Source organism: Lepidochelys kempii, chromosome 18, assembly GCF_965140265.1.
Source record: "Lepidochelys kempii isolate rLepKem1 chromosome 18, rLepKem1.hap2, whole genome shotgun sequence".
Lineage (NCBI taxonomy): Eukaryota > Metazoa > Chordata > Testudines > Cheloniidae > Lepidochelys > Lepidochelys kempii.
In genome coordinates, this window is record NC_133273.1 from 19,640,373 (window position 1) to 19,658,662 (window position 18,290).

The window sequence follows — 18,290 nt, forward strand, 5'->3', positions numbered from 1 at the left end:
CATGCTATTGCCACACCTCCACAATCACTGAATTTTTTAAAAGTAAGCTCCTACTATGAGAGCTCCCTTCCATATGTGATTCTGTTTTCTTTTTGGTGTCACTGAGAGTGTGAGGTTAAAAGGCTTCCATGACCTTGCTTATAACCAGATCCAAGATAAATCATAATTGTTTTGGCGGACACCAAACAAACAGTGATTTAAGTACAAGGGAATCATGATTCACTTCGGAGGAACCTAAAACTATTATCATTTTGTGATAGACAAGATGTTGAAGAAATCATGTGTTTTGAAACAAAGCCCTAGGAAATTAGGACTAGCCTGCCACTTAATGGTCTGAAAATGTACTAAAAACAAGTGGTCATGATCCTCATCATGACCTAGTTATTTTGATCCTGAAATTACACTGCTACTCAGCTTCCGAAACACTTCACTTGATGTGTATGGTAATGCAGACAGCTCAAAATCCTTACCTGGCAATACTCTAGAGTTCTTCATGGAGTGCTGATCCTGTTTTGACTTGTACCCTTTGGCTGTCACTTCAGACCTGCAGAACACAGGAAAAAAGCATAGCTATCACAACACTTCTACTGATAATGATACTCAGAAATTAGAGCTGGAGAGCCACCATTACAAGATACAGGACTGTCTGTTACAATATACTTATTACCTCTTTATCCAGTTTCTAATTTTTCTATATCATATCTCCTAGCAGCATTTGAAACAGCCATCCACGTATCTCCATCTTAAGTATTATTATTAACCAAAGTAACTGAATTCCATAGCGGGATGAAGAAATCTGAGCCTGATTCTCTACTGATAACTCTCCTTACAGTGTGTATGGTAACACCCATTGTTTCACGTTCTTTATGTATATAAAATCTCTCCACTGTATTTTCCACTGCATGAATCCGATGAAGTGAGCTGTAGCTCATGAAAGCTTATGCTCAAATAAATTTGTTTGTCTCTAAGGTGCCACAAGTACTCCTTTTCTTTTTGCAGATACAGACTAACACGGCTGCTACTCTGAAACCTGTCATCTTAAGTACGTCCACATATAGAGCGAACAGAAAACCCATCAATCAAACTTACATTTCTGAACCACTTTTCAAGGAGACACTCCAAGACTTGGGAAAAATAAGAACACTAAAAGAAAGCAAAAGCCCTAGATTTAATACAGTTAGTCTCACATACTCTACCTGGCCTGAGTATCATGACAGTACTGGCTAGAGGAAATCAGAACCAAAGTTATGCTTTACAGGTCCAATCCTGCTCCCACTGAAATAATTACCAAAACTTACATAATGAAGGATCAAACCTCCATAGGCTCATGTGCACGCTGATTTTCAGAAAGTTTTTACCACTTTACAGCTATCTCATAGCAGAGCTCATACCTGATACACTTGACCCTTTCAGTGTGTATTTGTTGGTACATTAAGTTTTACTTTGTGCATTTTGCAAGGTTAGCTTTAAAAATGGTTGATGATTCCAATATTCTATTAACCAAAGTAACTGAATTCCATAGTGGGATGAAGGAATCTGAGCCTGATTCTCTACTGCCCACCATGGGTATAAATGGATGCAACCATTTACACTCATGCAAAGGGAGTACAAAGTGCCCATATTGCACAGTTGTAAATGACTGCATAAGGTTGAAGGCAGTGGAAAATCAGACCCATAGAGCCAGACATTCAGATTGCGCAAATAGTTATAGCTCCATTGATTTACACCACATGAGGATCTGGCCCATGTGTGCAAATGTATGTGACTCTTTACACCCCGATTCAGTAAAGCACTTAAGCACATGCTTAATTTTAAGCATATGGACGCTGATTGAGGAAAGCATCCTTATTCAGGAAAGCACATAAGCAGATGCTTAATGTTAAGCAGGTGCTTAAGTCCTATATTGAAGTCAATGAGACTATTCACGTACTTAAGCATGTACTTTCTTGCTTTATTAAATCAGAGCCCTTATTGGCAGTCTGCACATGGACATGCTACAGGTTGAAAAGGGAACAAAATGGGGTAACATGATGAAAAGACTTAGTACTAGCAACTAATTTAGACCCTGATTCAGCAAAACACTTAAGCATATTTAAGTCACACTTAAGTCAATATTTAAGTCACACTTAAGTTTGTGTTGCTGAATATAGATGAACTTAAATACATGCTTAAAAGTTAAAGATGTGATTAAGTGCTTTGCTGAATCAGGGCCTTAGCTACTAAATTTCCTACCAACTGCAAAACTTGAAGAGCTGTACCTACAAGATTTGTAGCAAAGCACTGCAGTAGCCAAGAAGACAAAAGTTTCATTAACTAACCTAAAAAACATAGCTCACCTCCAGACTGAATTATATAATCAGAAGTAGCACATTTACATATACTGTATGATTAATGCCAACTTCCAAACAAAGCTCAGAATCTACACCAGCTCCAGAATCATCTAAAAACAAACTGCCACCAAAAGCAAGCACCTCCAGAGAGACCTGAGATCTCTGCTTTGGAAACCTACCAATAGTTTATCTGTGTTAAATGACAGAATATTTTAAGATAAATGTAAACAAGGGGTCAGGCTAAGAATACAAAAATACCCCCTTTCTTTCTATTAGTCTGGACAATTTGTCTTTCTGCTTTTGGGGAATTCTTCAAATAATATATATTTTAGCAATGCTTATTCTTATAGCCAAAAAGAGATCTTATATTTTTTGTCTGTGTTGCTCTTACATTCTTTACTTATATAGCACCAAAAATGCAAAGTAAAGTAAGACAGTTCTTCAAAGTATCAACCTAATAGGTCCTGCATTGATCACAAGTGTGCTATATGACCCCGCAGACTACAAAACTATCTACCTTAAAATGTTAAATATGTTATTCACATTCTAGGGAGTATGCTATATTCCTTTGTGCACAGGGAGCTATATGCATTAAAATCCATCAACATCTATGGTTAACTCTGAAAAACTGTTTTTTAGGTTATAATTATGTTTATTTAATATTTTCTGTATTTCTTGTTACTATTTTTCCAGCACTAGTGACATTTGCATGAAAAGATCTTTGTTGCTTCAGAGTTTATGTGCTGCTACTTCCCCACCAGAAGTCGTTAGGGCCCTAGTTCAGCAATGCACTTAGGAATGTGCATCACTTTAAGCATTTGAGTAATACTATTCCTGTTCAGCAAAGTACTCAGGCATGTGCTTACGTCCCATTAAAGTACATTAATCACTTTCCAGTGATATGCCCAAACAAAGTAGAGCTGTAACATTAGGTTCAGCAGGATGCTGGATTTGAAGGCTCAAATGTGTGTTCTGGCATTGTAAATTCTGTTGTTTTATCATCATACAATATCAAGATACATACTGTCAAGAAAGGCTTAGTAACTTTTTTTTAATTTATGACTTGTGGGGAAACAGCCTTGAGACTGATCTAGCATACATTATGTAAGATAGTACTGGTGTCTTAAAAAATTTCAACTCCAGATGCTACTGCTGCAATGATTTCAGATGGTGAACTAGCTGTCATGAACAAGCTGAATTTGAAATTGTCCTTTATGTAGTAAGGTTAGTCTACTGAAAATGACACTTAAACAAAAATCCAGACACTGCACCTTTAAGATACTTAGATATTCAAACTTTGCATGTACAATTTTCATGATAAAAAATGAAAGACAAAAGATGAAAACTGCTTTATTTTAAATGGAAAAAGGCCCCAGATATATCCCAAGAGTCAAGTTAAAGATTCAGAAGTCAGGGCTAGGAGGGGAAAGGAAGATAAATAATTTAGCACTAAGAATAACTAAAGCCTGTTAGTCTGCCAACTTTAAGAGAAATAAAAGGGTTTACAAGAATCCTAAGAGTTTTTACAAAACCTCTAGGGCGTTGAAAAAATAAACCCAGAACAAAAAACAACAACAAAAAAAGAGTTCAAAAGTATTTTGTGTAAGTAGATTTTAAAGGCACTGATTAAAATATGAAAACAATGGTATGTATGGATTCCATTAGCTCAAAATTAAGCTGTTCCTTTTGTGTTTTGTTTTCCCTGCTGTAATTATATACTGCAGCATCAACATGATGGTCTCTTTAATAGATGCATCTGCTTGTAAGGGGCCAAAAAGAATGTGCTTATGGAGAGGCCAAAACCCACTAAATTAGCCTATCATTTCAAGTGACACGGATAAGCCTGTTTGGTATTACCTGTACTGGCATTCAGCATACACACATGCTCACTCCGTTCAGGCAACCCATACTTTCATGTTTTAAAGGCAAAGAAAGATCAATGTCAGCTGCCTTTGAGTAGAATGAATCATTTTTATGTGCCGCAGTGTCAATCTGCATGGTTTAATACACCACTATTACGGAAATAAAAACTTGAGGATGCCTCCTCCATTAGCTCTTCTCTTTGGGCAGCTCAGTATGATTTCCTTCCACTTGAGAATATTTTCTGATTCAGTCTAGTATGGCACTACGAATAAATATGGAGGTCCTTTGAATTGCATTAAAATATGAGTTAAATAAGAAAACCTACAGCTACATGAAGATTTTTTTTTTTAATTCTGCCATCCCAAGGTTGTATATTTTTTAAACCAAAATGCAACCTTGTACTTTGCTGCTCTGACAATGTTACCTTTAAAGACAGAATTTCAGAGGAAAGTCAAGTTCATGTTTAAGCCACAAAACTCTCTTGAATTGCATTGATTATAGTGATCATTCTATCACTTTAATGTCATCTCAGCTGGCATGTATTAAAAAGATATGCATGTGACAGCCCATTGATCCTTAATATTGGAGCGGAGGGAAAGAGCCTGTTAGCAATAGAAGCCTATTTCTTTAATTAGAACTGGAGTATCATTCTCTCTTTGTTTGTTAGAACTTTAGTAGTATGCATTGCATACAGCACGGTAAAGGTATTAGAACAGGCCATAAAGTTTTGTTAAAAACAACATCTTTCAGGCCTGGGAGAACTGTACACATGACTGATGGAGATGGGAGAGAATGGCAGTACAAATCCCTTGTAGCCCTCACTCGCTCACTGTGGTTGAGAAGAGCTTCTCTAAGGGAAATGCTTTTTTTCTCTGTGGACTCTCCCATAAGCAAAAGCTTGGGTAGAAGGGATGGGATTATTTCTGCTTCAGGTCCGGTACTATATCTTGAGTTAGGTGAATACAGAACTTTTGTGGGAGGGGAGATTTCAGTAAACTTGCACTCAGATTTTTAAATGGGTTCACTTTGGGCACACACAATCCTTTGACGTTAACTTTCCTACTGCAAGCAACTCAGTGGTACTGGCTCAAACATTCGCTGAAAGTGAATGGCAGAGTCATGTCTCTGAATTTTAAATTCAGCTATGAAAAAATTTGTCCTGAGAGTGCTTCTCCCAGTATCTATTCAGAGAGCAGAAGCTAAGTCACGTGATTTATCTGGCCAATTATAACTAACGAACACAGTTCAAGCAGGTAAGTGTTAACAATCAATCTACAGACATTTAAATAATTTTAGAAATATTTTATGAATGCTTTGCTTTCAACTAGCAAATACATATGAGAATCACAATCTGCTCACAGATATTCCATGAACAGACAAAGAGACTGAGTTTCATGCATTACTCATTGCAAACTCTGTCCCAAATAGGAGAATTCTCTCTTGGTGTGCAGAAACATAAAGCCAAAAGATTAACCCTGAACCCCTTGCAAAGCAGGATCAGTTCTTTGGAAAACACCAATATTGTAAACAGAATCTTTCTCCAAAGATGAGGAATAGTTGTACAGATAACCAGCCTAATTCTTATCTCACTTAGACAGAGATAAATCAGGTGAAACACCATGTATGTCAATAGAGTCACACACTTGTAAAACTGATGACGTAAAATCGATGGTATAAAAGTCTTTTTGGGACATTTCTGAGGCCTCTTCCTTTTAGAAACAGGACTCATTTGCTTCCATCACTTCTGCAGAAAAGCAACAGTATCCCTAAATTCTGCAGAAGTGCAGCATGTAACGGCATGGTCCTATTCTATTATCCTGTTGTCATCAATACATCAATACATCAGTAAGGTGCCACAGGACTCTTTGCTGCTGTTGTGAAAGTTTACTTCTTTGATATCCAGCTGGAAATAATACTGGAAACTTGTCTAGCATCAGTGATTTCCCATTACAGCCAGGTTGTTTTTGAAGAAACCATTTCTTGCTCCATGGTGATCCAACTAATGCTAAGCCTGCTAAATTTGCTATTCTCCTCTTAGATTAATTATTTCAATTTCAGTGAAGAATCAACTTCAAGTGAAATCATCAACAGGTTTAGGCCCACTATAAATACTTGTCCTCTGGCGCTTTAATATTACGGCAAATTGTCAAAATGTACGTTATTTCTGCATGTGCTTTTGCACATATCTTGTGAGGTCAAGATATTTGCTATGTAGTTTAATAGCAATATTTATATTTGAATAATAATTTTAAAAAGTAAAAAAGAGTCATAAGAAACCTCTAACAGATATTGCAGCTAAATCACCCTGAAAAATTGAGCTAGCGCTGTGAGAGATCAGCAGTGACTTATGAATACGTGTGGAAGGGAAGCAATTGTTTTTGCTGCTGTTACTAGGGAATAAACATTTCAAAACGTTGCATAGTAGTTACTATGCATATGCAATTAGTTTTACTTGTTAATGGCACACATTCATACTATTCCCATGCATTGCACTGAAAATGTATCCCTAAAATGTATGGGCAACTTTTGACCCAGAAACTACTAACTGCTTTTTTGTTGGTTTGGAGGCCTCTGTGGGACTGCTTTGTTCAGTTGGAATTTATTTAGGACGAGCCCTCTTGGAGCCTAGTAAGTGTTACAGAACAGGTTCTCAGTTTGTAACCATAGGCAGGTGTTCTTGTGATGGTTTTCAAACACTCTCTGGGTTCCCAAAGGGCTCAGTATTTGAGCTGTGCTCTTCATCATTTCAACTGTTCTCTGGGTGTTTTAATTTGGAAACACGATCTTAATTATCACAGTGATGCAGAAAACCCCTGCTGACTAGACGGGGCCATATTTGACCTGCTAAGGTGCTTTATCAGGAGAGATGTAAAACAGAATGATTTGAATACTGGCAGATTGTCAATACTTAACAGTTGTCCAAATGCTGTCTCCTGCTGAAACTGTCATGCAAATACTGCAAAAACTGCAATTAATTCATAAAGCAGTTATCCACTGTGATATGGGAGCAAATTGAAAGGTGATAAAGCTTCACTGTTAACTTTTGTTGGAACTGAATGTGAATACAAACAAGCAAGCAGACCACACATCTTGATGTATTCAGATCAGACTGCAGAGATTGGTGCAGGCTACTGAGGTACATCCTACCCTTGTGGAACCTTTTAAAGGATGGAAATTATTTTACTCTATTAGCCAACTCATAATTTTAATGTTAATTTTTCCTGGGTTTTTCATTGTAGATTACATTCCTGAAGCTGAAAGTATATGTTGAGAGTCAATGCATTGCCAATTTCTTAGCTGAATGCTTCATTTTTATTTCTGCCTCTTAAAAAAATCCAGATCAAATGATTATTTATAAGCATAGTTTGCTGCCCTCCTAGATTACTTAAATTCTTTGCTACAGTATGTAACCTTTTAGGATGTACTTAAACTGCTGGCTACAAATAAACTCTACCAATATCTCATCATCTATTAATAAAAATAACTTAATTGGGCTGCTATTAGATATTTAATTGCTTTCACAATATTTGTACAGTACTTGCCTATAAAGCTTTGAATAATATTGCCTTAACTCATCTGAGTAAACTATCAATTCCCTTACGACAACAGACAAAAATCTGCATTCCACTTTTAACTTTCCCTGTGGTGAAAATTAAATCTTTCAGGGGGCAGGTTTTTATTTTGTTGTGACCTCTCTCTCTGGCACTCCAAGTCCTCACAGATGATGGCTACTGAAACACTTAGGGTAAATTTTCAACACTGTGTTCAGGGAACAAGAGTTGTGCAAATAATTCCCTGCATACTGGTTTGAAAATGTAACCCGTAGACCTGGATAAATGCAGATTTGATTGGCTCTGACTATTCTCCATAGTAGCTAGGTTTCTGCTTTAATTAGATCCAACAGGCCAGATCCTGAGCTATTATAAATCAGAATGACTCCACTGACTTCAGTAGGGCTATGCTGATTTACATCAGCTGAAGATCTGGCCCAACTTGTGTACAGCTGCTTGCAATGTGGAACCTTGGTGGATTCTTCATCACTGACTATTTTTAAATCAAGATTGGATGTTTTTCTAAAAGCTCAGATCTAGGAATTATTTTGGGGAAGTTCTATGGCCTGAGTTTTACAGGAGGTCAGACTAGATGATCATAATCATCCCTTCTGGCCTTAGAATCTGTGTCGCTGTATGAACTGCAAATTAATGGATTGGTTAATTGATTGTAGGATGGGAAAAGGAATAAGCACATGTACAAAAAAATTCAGATTCAAGGTATTGGTTTTAATCTATAAAGTGAGGGCCACGCAGCACCTCACCAGGGAATAGCAAGTGACTCCCTATGGATGCCATTTAATTCAGGTGACTTGCATGTGGCAATTCAGGGCCACCAAGTTCAGGGTTAGTTCAGGACCTGACTCCTAGTTTGTATGTTTTATTATTTAATTTCAGTATATATGCCCAGAACTGCATACAGGTGCATTTACAAATAAACAAAATCTAAAATAAAGAATTCTAGGAAATGATAAGGTTTTACTACTGCAACCTAATAAAAGGACACGATACACTTTAGAAACAGGAAAAGTCTAGACTAGTTCAGACTAGTAGACCAGTTTATTTAGTAATATAGTTTGACACCATCATTAAAGGTGGTCATGAAAAGATCAGAGAAATCAGAGAGGATGGATGATCTTGCAGTTAAGACACTAGTCTAGGACATAGCATATCTGGTTTTATTTCCTGGCTGTGCCATAGACTTCCTATGTGACCTTGAGCAAGTCATTTACTCTCTGTGCCTCTGTAATCCATCTGTAAAATTTGGGTAATAATACCCTTTATCCCACCTTCAGTCTGTCCTGTCTACTGTGACCTTCATCTCTACAGGGCAGGGAGTGTATCTTATTATGTATATGTACAGGACTTTACATAGTTGTGCCCCAATTCTGGTTGCTACTGTAGTACAAATAATATATAAAAAGCACATAGAATATAGAATCACTCCTGAGTCATGTAGAATATCGGACTACTAGATTTCATCAGACAGGATGGTAGCCAATTTGAATGAGACAAGGAAAAGAAAAGGTGAATTACATGAAGAGTCTTGTATTCCTTAATGTTTAACATTATAATCCAATAAGCAAATTAGTTTGTGATCTTGGTACATTCCCAGCTGAATATGCTCTGCCCTGCTCACAATGTAGTTTGTACATTTGCAGTTTAAAATTATTCATTTTCCTTAGGAGAGCTTAGATCTCCATTAGCATGAACGGCATTTGAGAAGGAGTGGTTCCTTCAAGTTAGAGAGGTTGTCAATGAGAAAATTAACTGCCTGAAACATATTTGACCTGTGGATTAACATGGCACTGTGGTTTCCACTACGCAGCTCATTTTTAGACTCCCTAAAAGAGATTTACCAGGAACGGAATTGCTTTCACTTCAGAATTTGGGCCAGATTCTTACATCATCTTTGGAGTGTCCTTCCAATGAAGTCACTTTGGATCAAAATTTGACTTCAGTTAGGTGGCACGGTATCCATGGAAGCAGAGTTTGGCTCCTCCTGTCCTGCTAAAGTACACCCCAAATGGTCCCTGCAAGGGATTAATTTAGATTTCTGTATCTAACCAAATGCAATAGTGTATCTGTCAATAGTATCCAACACAGGTCCCACTCCTAGCCCAGGCGGAATTCAGTATGTATTGTGGGGTGTCAACTGCATTTATGGCAATTCCTGACACTTTTCTATCCTGGTGTAATGCTACAGCTACAGCTAGGTGAGCCTCTTTTACACCTTCTAGCTAGAATGTAGATACTGGTGGTTATACATGCTTATCAGTATTTGTTCCCAATTCTAAAGCTCTTGGCATCATATTCAAAATGCCTAAACTTGTCACTACCTGATTGTTGGGCAATATGTAAAGAATCTGTAATATAAAACTTCCTTTTCCACACACAGAAAGCTCTGTTGCTGCCCTGGTGAAGAATATAAATGTGTGTGGATGACATGGTACATATTATGACACAACCCTCTTGATTCCCATCAGTGGCAGTTGCGGGCTAAGGCAAAGGTTCAAGACTGCAGAAAAGTTTTAGAGCTGCAGAGATACAAGCACTGAAGTGCAGCTAAGCTTTGAGATCCTGCATGGATGAAACATACTAGATATCAGAGTTGGGGGCCAAGTGACCTCAGAGTGGAGAAGGCAGGCCAGAGATCTTAGAGAAGGGGCATATTGTAACTATCAAAAATATAACCCCTCTCTTTTAGAAGGCTATTTTGTGGTAGATAATTGGGGTGGAATTTCCAGAAGTCCTAAATCTGTTCTCACCAAGTCATTGAGAAAAATCCCATTGACGTCAGTGGGAACAGAGTTAAGCCAACACTGAGCACTTTTGAAGGTCCTGCTTTAAAAAAGAAGGCAGAAGTACAAACAAAGTTAACAAATTAGGAAGATGGGGACAGCACAACTGTAACACTGAACAGTGCATCTACTGGCCCACATCCTCAAACGTAATCCTTTGGTCTGGAGAGCCAGGACTTCCGACATTGCTACTGATGTCCAGAGCTGCAGCACTGCCAGCTCCAAACGATCAGGGGCAGAACCCGCCATTGTGGTGATCCTCAAAAGGTGACCTGTTAGTGTTTGAAAAACTTCTGTCAGATTCCAAAAGCAGAAAGATTGTTCAAAAATGTAACCAACACTGTCTGATTTACATTTTAAACAATTACCACTTCTTGAAGATCTTGAGATAGCTGAGAGAGAGAGACTTTCAGAGGTACTAAGTGGAGTTAGGCATCCATCTCCCATTGGGCACCTAACTCCTCTTAAAGCTGTTGAAAAACTCCCTCTACCTAGGTTTCAGAGTAGCAGCCGTGTTAGTCTGTATCCCTCTAGCTAACAAACTTCTTAGTTTTTCTGCCACAGAGAATGACACCACAGTAGTCATGAACTTAACCTGAAAAGCACTGCTGTCCAAATAGCTACCATTTACTGTCTTATTCCCAGTAATGTTCCTTTAAAGATTAACTTTCTTGAGCCTAATCTCAGCCCAAAAGTGCATTTCCTGCTCGGAGGGTAGGGAGAATGGTTTTGAAAGTTTCACCAAAATTGGTTACTCTTTTTTGAGTTATAATATGAAACATATATATGGGCCTTTAAAAAGAATCACTTATAATTATTTAAGCCTCAAACTCTCCTTGAGGTGGGTATTTATTATATTATTTCTAGAGAGGGAAACTGAGACAGAGAGGTTGCACAGTAAGTCAATAAACAAACCTAGGAATAGAGCCCAGGAGTCTTGGCTTCCAGGTCTCCTGCTCTAACTGCTAGTCACAACTGCTGTACAGAACCAAGGATCTGTAGGGGAAAAAATTAGATGCCCTAATGTGTGCAATAATTCCAGAGGCTAGCATAGGATGATACTTATGCCATCTAATAATATCAGGATCACAGATGTCTGGAACAGGGCATCCAATTTTAGGTGCTCTTTATCTGCAGCTGTGTGAATGTATAATGAATTCTTGCTACTGACTCCCTGATATAAGCCGATGACTATGCAGTCTACAACAGCGGTTCCTACAATTTTCTTTTTGGCAGAATCTGCTTGGAAGCTGTGACAACATTGCCAGGAGTAGAATGCCCTTCAAAATATTCTGTTTTTCTATATAGCCTGAGAGACTACCTCTGAAAAATCCTACCATGGTTCTGGGAACATAACTGACAAGGGGGAAAGAATCCAAACACCAATTCTCAAGAAAGGGCATTCATTGCAACTTTCTTAATAAATAATAATTCTTTGCATTCAACCAACACTTTTCATTCTAGGATTCAAAGCATTTTACAGACACAGAAACTAAAACCACTGTGGAGCAGGTAAGTATGATATCGTATCTATTTTTTATGTGGACTCCAAGAGAGGATTAGGCCCACTTTCTCAAAGGTATTTAGGCACCTGTCACAGGGTCCTCTACTCATGGCAGATGGCGCCTCCTACTGGCTGCACCTGGGGATTAGCTCTGCCAGCCTGACACCCTCTTTTTGTGGTTCCTCGGTCCATTGTCTCGCTATTGTAGTCTTCATGGCTTAGCTCTCCAGACAAGTCACAAGAGTTCTCCCATTCCAGAGCATTATCATAGTCTTTCACGCTGTCCCAAGCAGTCCCACTGCCTTTGCTGATCCACCCCCTCGGTGGCGAGAACAAATGGACCCAGACTATCTCTAAGTTCACGGCCCAGATTGTGCCATTAATTCAGTGGCTGATAGGGGAACCCAGGTCTACCCTGTATGCTGGGTTCCACTCCAGGGGCCGTATCTCCAGCAGCTAAGATCTGTACTAGCACAAACCTTCCTCCTGCTCCCCTGAACTACTTCCTACTTTGCCTATCCCAGGCTTGCATTCTTCACACTTCTAGCTAACCTCCTATCTTCTGGGTCTGCTAGCAAAACCCTTCCTCTTGGGTCCAAATCCCTTTCTCTTGTCCCAGGGAGAGTGACTGCAGCACTCCTCTCTGCAGCCTCCTTTCTGCTTTCAGCTCCCTGGTTTTATAGAAGCCACACCTGTTCCTGCACAAGTGAGCTTCCCTTAATCAGGGCTCTCCTCTCAGCCTAACTATCCCCCGACCTCCACAGCCTAATGGGTTAATTGGTTCATCTGGCCTATGTTAACCCTTTCAAGATGAGTGTGTGGAGCAGCCGCCATCACAGCACCCAACTTTCATTGATTTCAATCGGAGTTAGGTACCTAACAACGTTTGAGGGTCTGGGCCTCAGTGACTTCCTGAGGTCAATGAAAAACACACTGGCAGACCCAGCAGTAGAACCCAGGCCTGCCTCTAACCATCCGACAGTCCTGACAATATCCTAATTCAATCCGCTCCTGCTTATCAGACACTATGGTGATGAGTGTGGTATAAATAAGGAGACAGGTAGATTTCCCAGACGCAGTGATGCCACATATTGCCTTTATCCCCTTGTTATTGTCTCAGAGGCTAGAAAAGCTGAGCCAGACAAGATACTCCTTTTCAATACAGATCTTACCATAGTGAACTATAGTTTTCTAACTCCACAACTAGACTGCTGCTTGATGTTATCAGTGATATACAAGTGGAAGCATCCAGTAGTGAAAATGCATTGGCTTGTCTCGAGTGGAGTCAGCCATCATAACAACATAACACTAGTGATCCATGCTCTGCATTGGTTACCTGATCACTTCTAGATGCAGTTCAAGATATTGGTTATAATATATTAAACCTTAAGTCTTGGATTCTGTTGTCTGAGAGTTTGCCTCCCTCCCTAAGTACCACCTTGATGGCTCTGATCTGCTGAGCTGCTCTTGCTATTCATTCTTTGGACTGAGCTCTCCAGGATAGGTGGCAGGATGTTTTTGGTGGATGACCCAATCTGGAATTTGCTCCATCTGGCAGTGTGTCAGAGCCAGGGTTTGGCAAACCTTAAGGCACAGAGTGAGTCCTATCTGTTTGTTCAAACTTTTGATTGACAATTAGATAATTTTTAATAGCAGGGAGTAAGGTGGTTGCATTGTCAATGCAGTGCGTGTTTCCACTGGTAAGAAGTGTCCACGTGGTGCGGCTAAAAGGGGCCATTACACATCTTTAAATAAATAATACAATAATAATAATAATAATAAATAATAATAAATAATACAATAATACAAACACTGACTTTAAAAAGATATTGTCTAACTGCAACACACAATATCCCAGGGTTTCTACTGAGAAGCTCTGAAGCATCATCATCCCTCTTCAGTCCTCTTTTCCCTTTTTAGCAACCAATTCATTATTGCAGACATTTACTCATTCAGAAATGGTAGCACACACACTAGAAGATTACTGAGGTGTGGAGGGTGGAAAAGCAGGCTTATAAGGAGTTAACTGTGGTTCCCTCCCTCCCTCCTCCTTCTTCTTCAGACTTAGGAACTCCTCCATATGCTGTGTTCCATTTATTATTTCTGCATTGCATCAGGAGGGAAATATTCACACTGAGCCACAGGGATTAAAGACTGAAGCTCCAGAGAAGTCAGATCACATCCGTCATATCCAGCTGTTTCCAATTCCAACCCTTCACACCTGCTTTTATTTATTATTCCTCACTTAGACAAGACAGGGCTCATTTTTCAATCTTTAAACCTTTTCTTAAGAGGAAGAAGAAGAAAAAACAAAGAAAAAGAAATGAATCTATTCCTTTCTCTTTTGTCTCTCTGAGAAAGCCCACCAAGAAGAGATTAAAACAAACTACTGACATGGCGGGGCTCTGACCTAATGGGAAGCCACACAAATATTGAGGCTGGACAGCTCCCTAAAGCATGTCTCCAGCATGGCGGGGACTTCACGATAGAGTAGAAACTGTATCAATTGCAAGGATTTACTGTTAATGTAGATTCTTGTTGCAAGTTTTCTTATGCAGATTTACACTGGTTTGTCACGTTTTCACTTCAGATGTACAAATAACCACAAGGGGTTTGGGAAGAGATCTCACTTTAGTTTAGATATTTCCTGCCTCCTACAGGGATCTCCACTTTTACTTATCCAAGGCGATCATTCCATGGCGCATGCTTGTATCTTGTTCACAAACCTTTCCAGCCACTCCCCTCTCTCAGTCTGGAGCTCTGCCTCTCCTCAGGACGTGGACTGCCTCGCTCACCAAATGACTGTGCTGATTTTTCAGACAGTGACTGATAAACCCTCCTAGTTGAAATCCACCCTGTGTCACTGTCTAGCCTTTTATCAGGGTGCCCCCTTTTTATGGTGTTTTCAGAATGTGCAGTCATTTTCATCAACAGCTCTTCACTTACTAGTAAGCAGCATTTCAAACATATACCAGGTACACAAATGCACCTTGGGCTGGTTGCACAAACACCCTCACACTCTCATTTGCATTTGCTCTTGTGGCATACACCTAACATACCAGCCCATTATTTCATGGCGCAAGCTTCTATCTTGCTGGCAATCCATTCAGTCACTGTGTGGGAAAGATTCTGATTGCACTCCCTCCCACAATCTGGCGCTCTGGATCTATTCACTAGCTGGACTGCCTAGCTCAACAAATAACTGTGCTAATTTATCAAACAATTATTGATGTCTGAAAACTTAGAGTGGGGTTTCCAATAGGATCTAGGGGAATTAGAAACCCAACTCACACTGAAAGTGAACAGGAGTTGTGAGGAGAGTCTACCTCCTTTAATTGCTTTTGAAAAATCTCATCCCCGATAAATTTTGTTCTCCTTGGTAAGCTGTATGGCATATGAGTAGAGCTTGTTTTCCAGGGTTTATTAATTTCATTTTTCAGGGTTTATTTTTAGCAATTTTTGAGTTCTGTGTAGATGTCCAAAAATTGGGGGGTTTTCAGGACTCTGATATTGTAATGAGAAGATTTTTGGGGTACTGTAGGGCCAAAATCCATTTGCTGTGGATGTAAAATCTTAACTGCAGTTTCTGCTAAGAACTTTTCATATAGGCCCGAGTCCACAGCTTGGCCTGGGCCATGGGGGCTGGCTAACAAAGAACAATACATGGCTAAGAGAAAGCTGGGGTAAACAGATAATCGTGTGTGTTTCAAGTCAGTGAGCAGAGTCAGCATAACTCTGAATGTAATTGGGTGTCCTTACTGTGAGTTACAGACAAATGAAGTGCTGCGAAAGGTCTCACGGTTACTCCCTAATGCAGAGAGGAGATAGTGGTACAATACCCCTCAGATCCCAGACACCCTCCCTTCACAGATATATGCCAATCCTAGCCCACAGAAATGCACGGATAAACTTACAATTGTTATTGTTAAGTACTAATTACTGTTTTTTTGCTTTAAATGTCCAGGAATGTACCTTTTGGTCAACTGGGAGAGCTGCTACCTCATTCTCCTGGACCCCAAAATTAGGATTTAACCTCTACACTTTAAATAGACATAGTTTGGGGGTTACCTGTTCGTCAGCAATATGTTAATTTAAATCATGGGCGGAGCCATTATGTAATCTTTTAGACCATTGGCTTATTGTTCTTCTCTTGTCTTGCTGCTAGAACCTATCCAGGGACTTGGGAAACCCATCCCCGGCACTTCTCTCCGCCCAATGAGCACCCTATATAATCTATTGCAATTAATTGTTCTGCAGTGTCTCTGAGCCTAATAAGCAAAGTGACACTCCGCCTGCGCTGTGCGGAATAAACCGACGTGCTTGATTCTACAGGGTGTCCATTTTGTTTCTTCAGGTACTTCCCAAAATTCTTGTATAAATAGTATATACTTTAATTTTTATAATATATACATATATAAAAAGACTAAATGTTAGTTTAAGCTTTGTATACTTGTTACTGAGCCCCTGAGTTTAGCATTTGATGCATGTCCCGTAGGACGTTTTAACGCAGTACTGTTTCAAACAGCACTATATTAAAGCACACTAGGGAACCTTTACTGCACACCAGTAGGGTCTACCTGGACCAATTAATATGCAGCACATTAGTGAGCTTTAGAAATCACACCCCCGTAGTTCATATTATGCTCCATGTAGACAAGTCCTGAGGTACAAGCCAGGGAGCAGGGACATCATCTATAAAAACAAAATGCAGTGGGAAAAATGTGAAACCAACATGAACCGAGTAACCATTTCTGGTGTTTTCCCATTATTTGTTGTATTTATTTGTATCGGTCTGTTTTATCCATGTTTATCAGTGAAAACACAAAATCAGAAGCCCTATGTCTGTTCTATAATTGCAGGGGCTGTGGTGGTCCAGGACTTACAAGTACACACAGTTCAGAAACTTCCATTATATAGTTCTCCAGACAAAACAAAAACACACTTAGTTTAATGTGCTTTTCCCCCCTGCTACTGTGAGATTTTCATTGCCACTCCACTCCCACCAGTCACAGAAGCAGGAGCTCCAGCTCTTGGAACCTATGGGTCTGCCAGAGGCAAGGCAATCTCCTTTGCCTCCTGGCCCCATGCTGTGCTGATAGGGCTCTCCCTACAGGATGCCATTCCTGGAACTCCCCTTAAAAACTGTATTAATTCCTGAGCAGATTCACACTGCTTTGGAGGCTGCCTAGCATTGTCCCCAACCTTTCATGGTACCACCTCATTGCCCCCTGGTGATGTATGAACATGGGCCCTACAGTGGGACACACTCATTCTCCTTTTTGAGTGGGTAAGAGGGGAGGTAAGAGGCATGGTGTGGATATTAGACTCCATGTGATCTAACCAGTTTGAGCTGTTTCCTCATGCTTCCATCTGATTGCTTTCCCCAGCTATGCAAGTGCATGTTCAGTATAGACCATGATTCATGCAAAAAGACTGGTAGATAAAAGTTGCACAATATCCACGTCAGTCTTTTTTAATGGGCTGGCTCCTTCCTCTCTGTGAAAGAAGACTTTTTAAGAATGAAAATGATAACAGGCTAAATAGAAGATGTCGCCTGGATGTTTTTAAATCCTACCATAAATTGTTCATTCTAGAATTTCATCAACTGACATTTCCCTGAAAAAACAGCTATAATTAATTATAGTTGGTCTTACTCCTTATTTGCAAATAATTTCACATGTGAAGTTAGGCTTATTGACGGCAAAGAACATTTTCTCTAGTCATTGCAGCCACAGCTCTGGACTCAGTTCATCACCGGACTTAGTCCGCAATGCTCATTAATCCATTAACAATCAGTTACTAATTCTGCTTAATTGTGAAAATTTCTGCTTTAGAGGAGAATAAAAAACAGTGTAGCAATCTAATGCACCTTGATCCTCTATTTATATCTTTTTTAGTCTCAGTTTTGTCTACCATATATCCTCTGGGAAAAAACCCCAGACATGTGCAGAAATCTCAAACTTCTTGTGTTTTTTCAGAGGACAAGAACATAACAGATTGACAGCTGTAAAGAACAATCAGTGTTGTTTCGTGAGTCAATAGATACCACCCAATGGAAGGATCAGACACATTCCATGCAGTTTTTTTAAATTGTTGAGTGGGATAGAAAGGAATAATTTACAATGCACTTAGGCTAAAGATCCATCCCTTTTTCAGTTTAAGAGTGTTACCTCATGACTATAGTAGGACACTGTACCCTCATCCGCTCTGGTGGTGGTTGTATAGGCTATGTGTAGCTAAA

General features: G+C 39.5%; 1 protein-coding gene across 1 annotated transcript in view; it reads right to left on the reverse strand.

Moving 5' to 3' along the window:
- The window catches only part of MORN1 (MORN repeat containing 1), a 270,992-nt gene that overhangs the window by 177,148 nt on the left and 75,554 nt on the right, over positions 1-18,290 (reverse strand). The window contains 1 exon segment of the mRNA XM_073316712.1: positions 471-544. Coding sequence (XP_073172813.1) covers positions 471-544 — 74 coding nt within the window.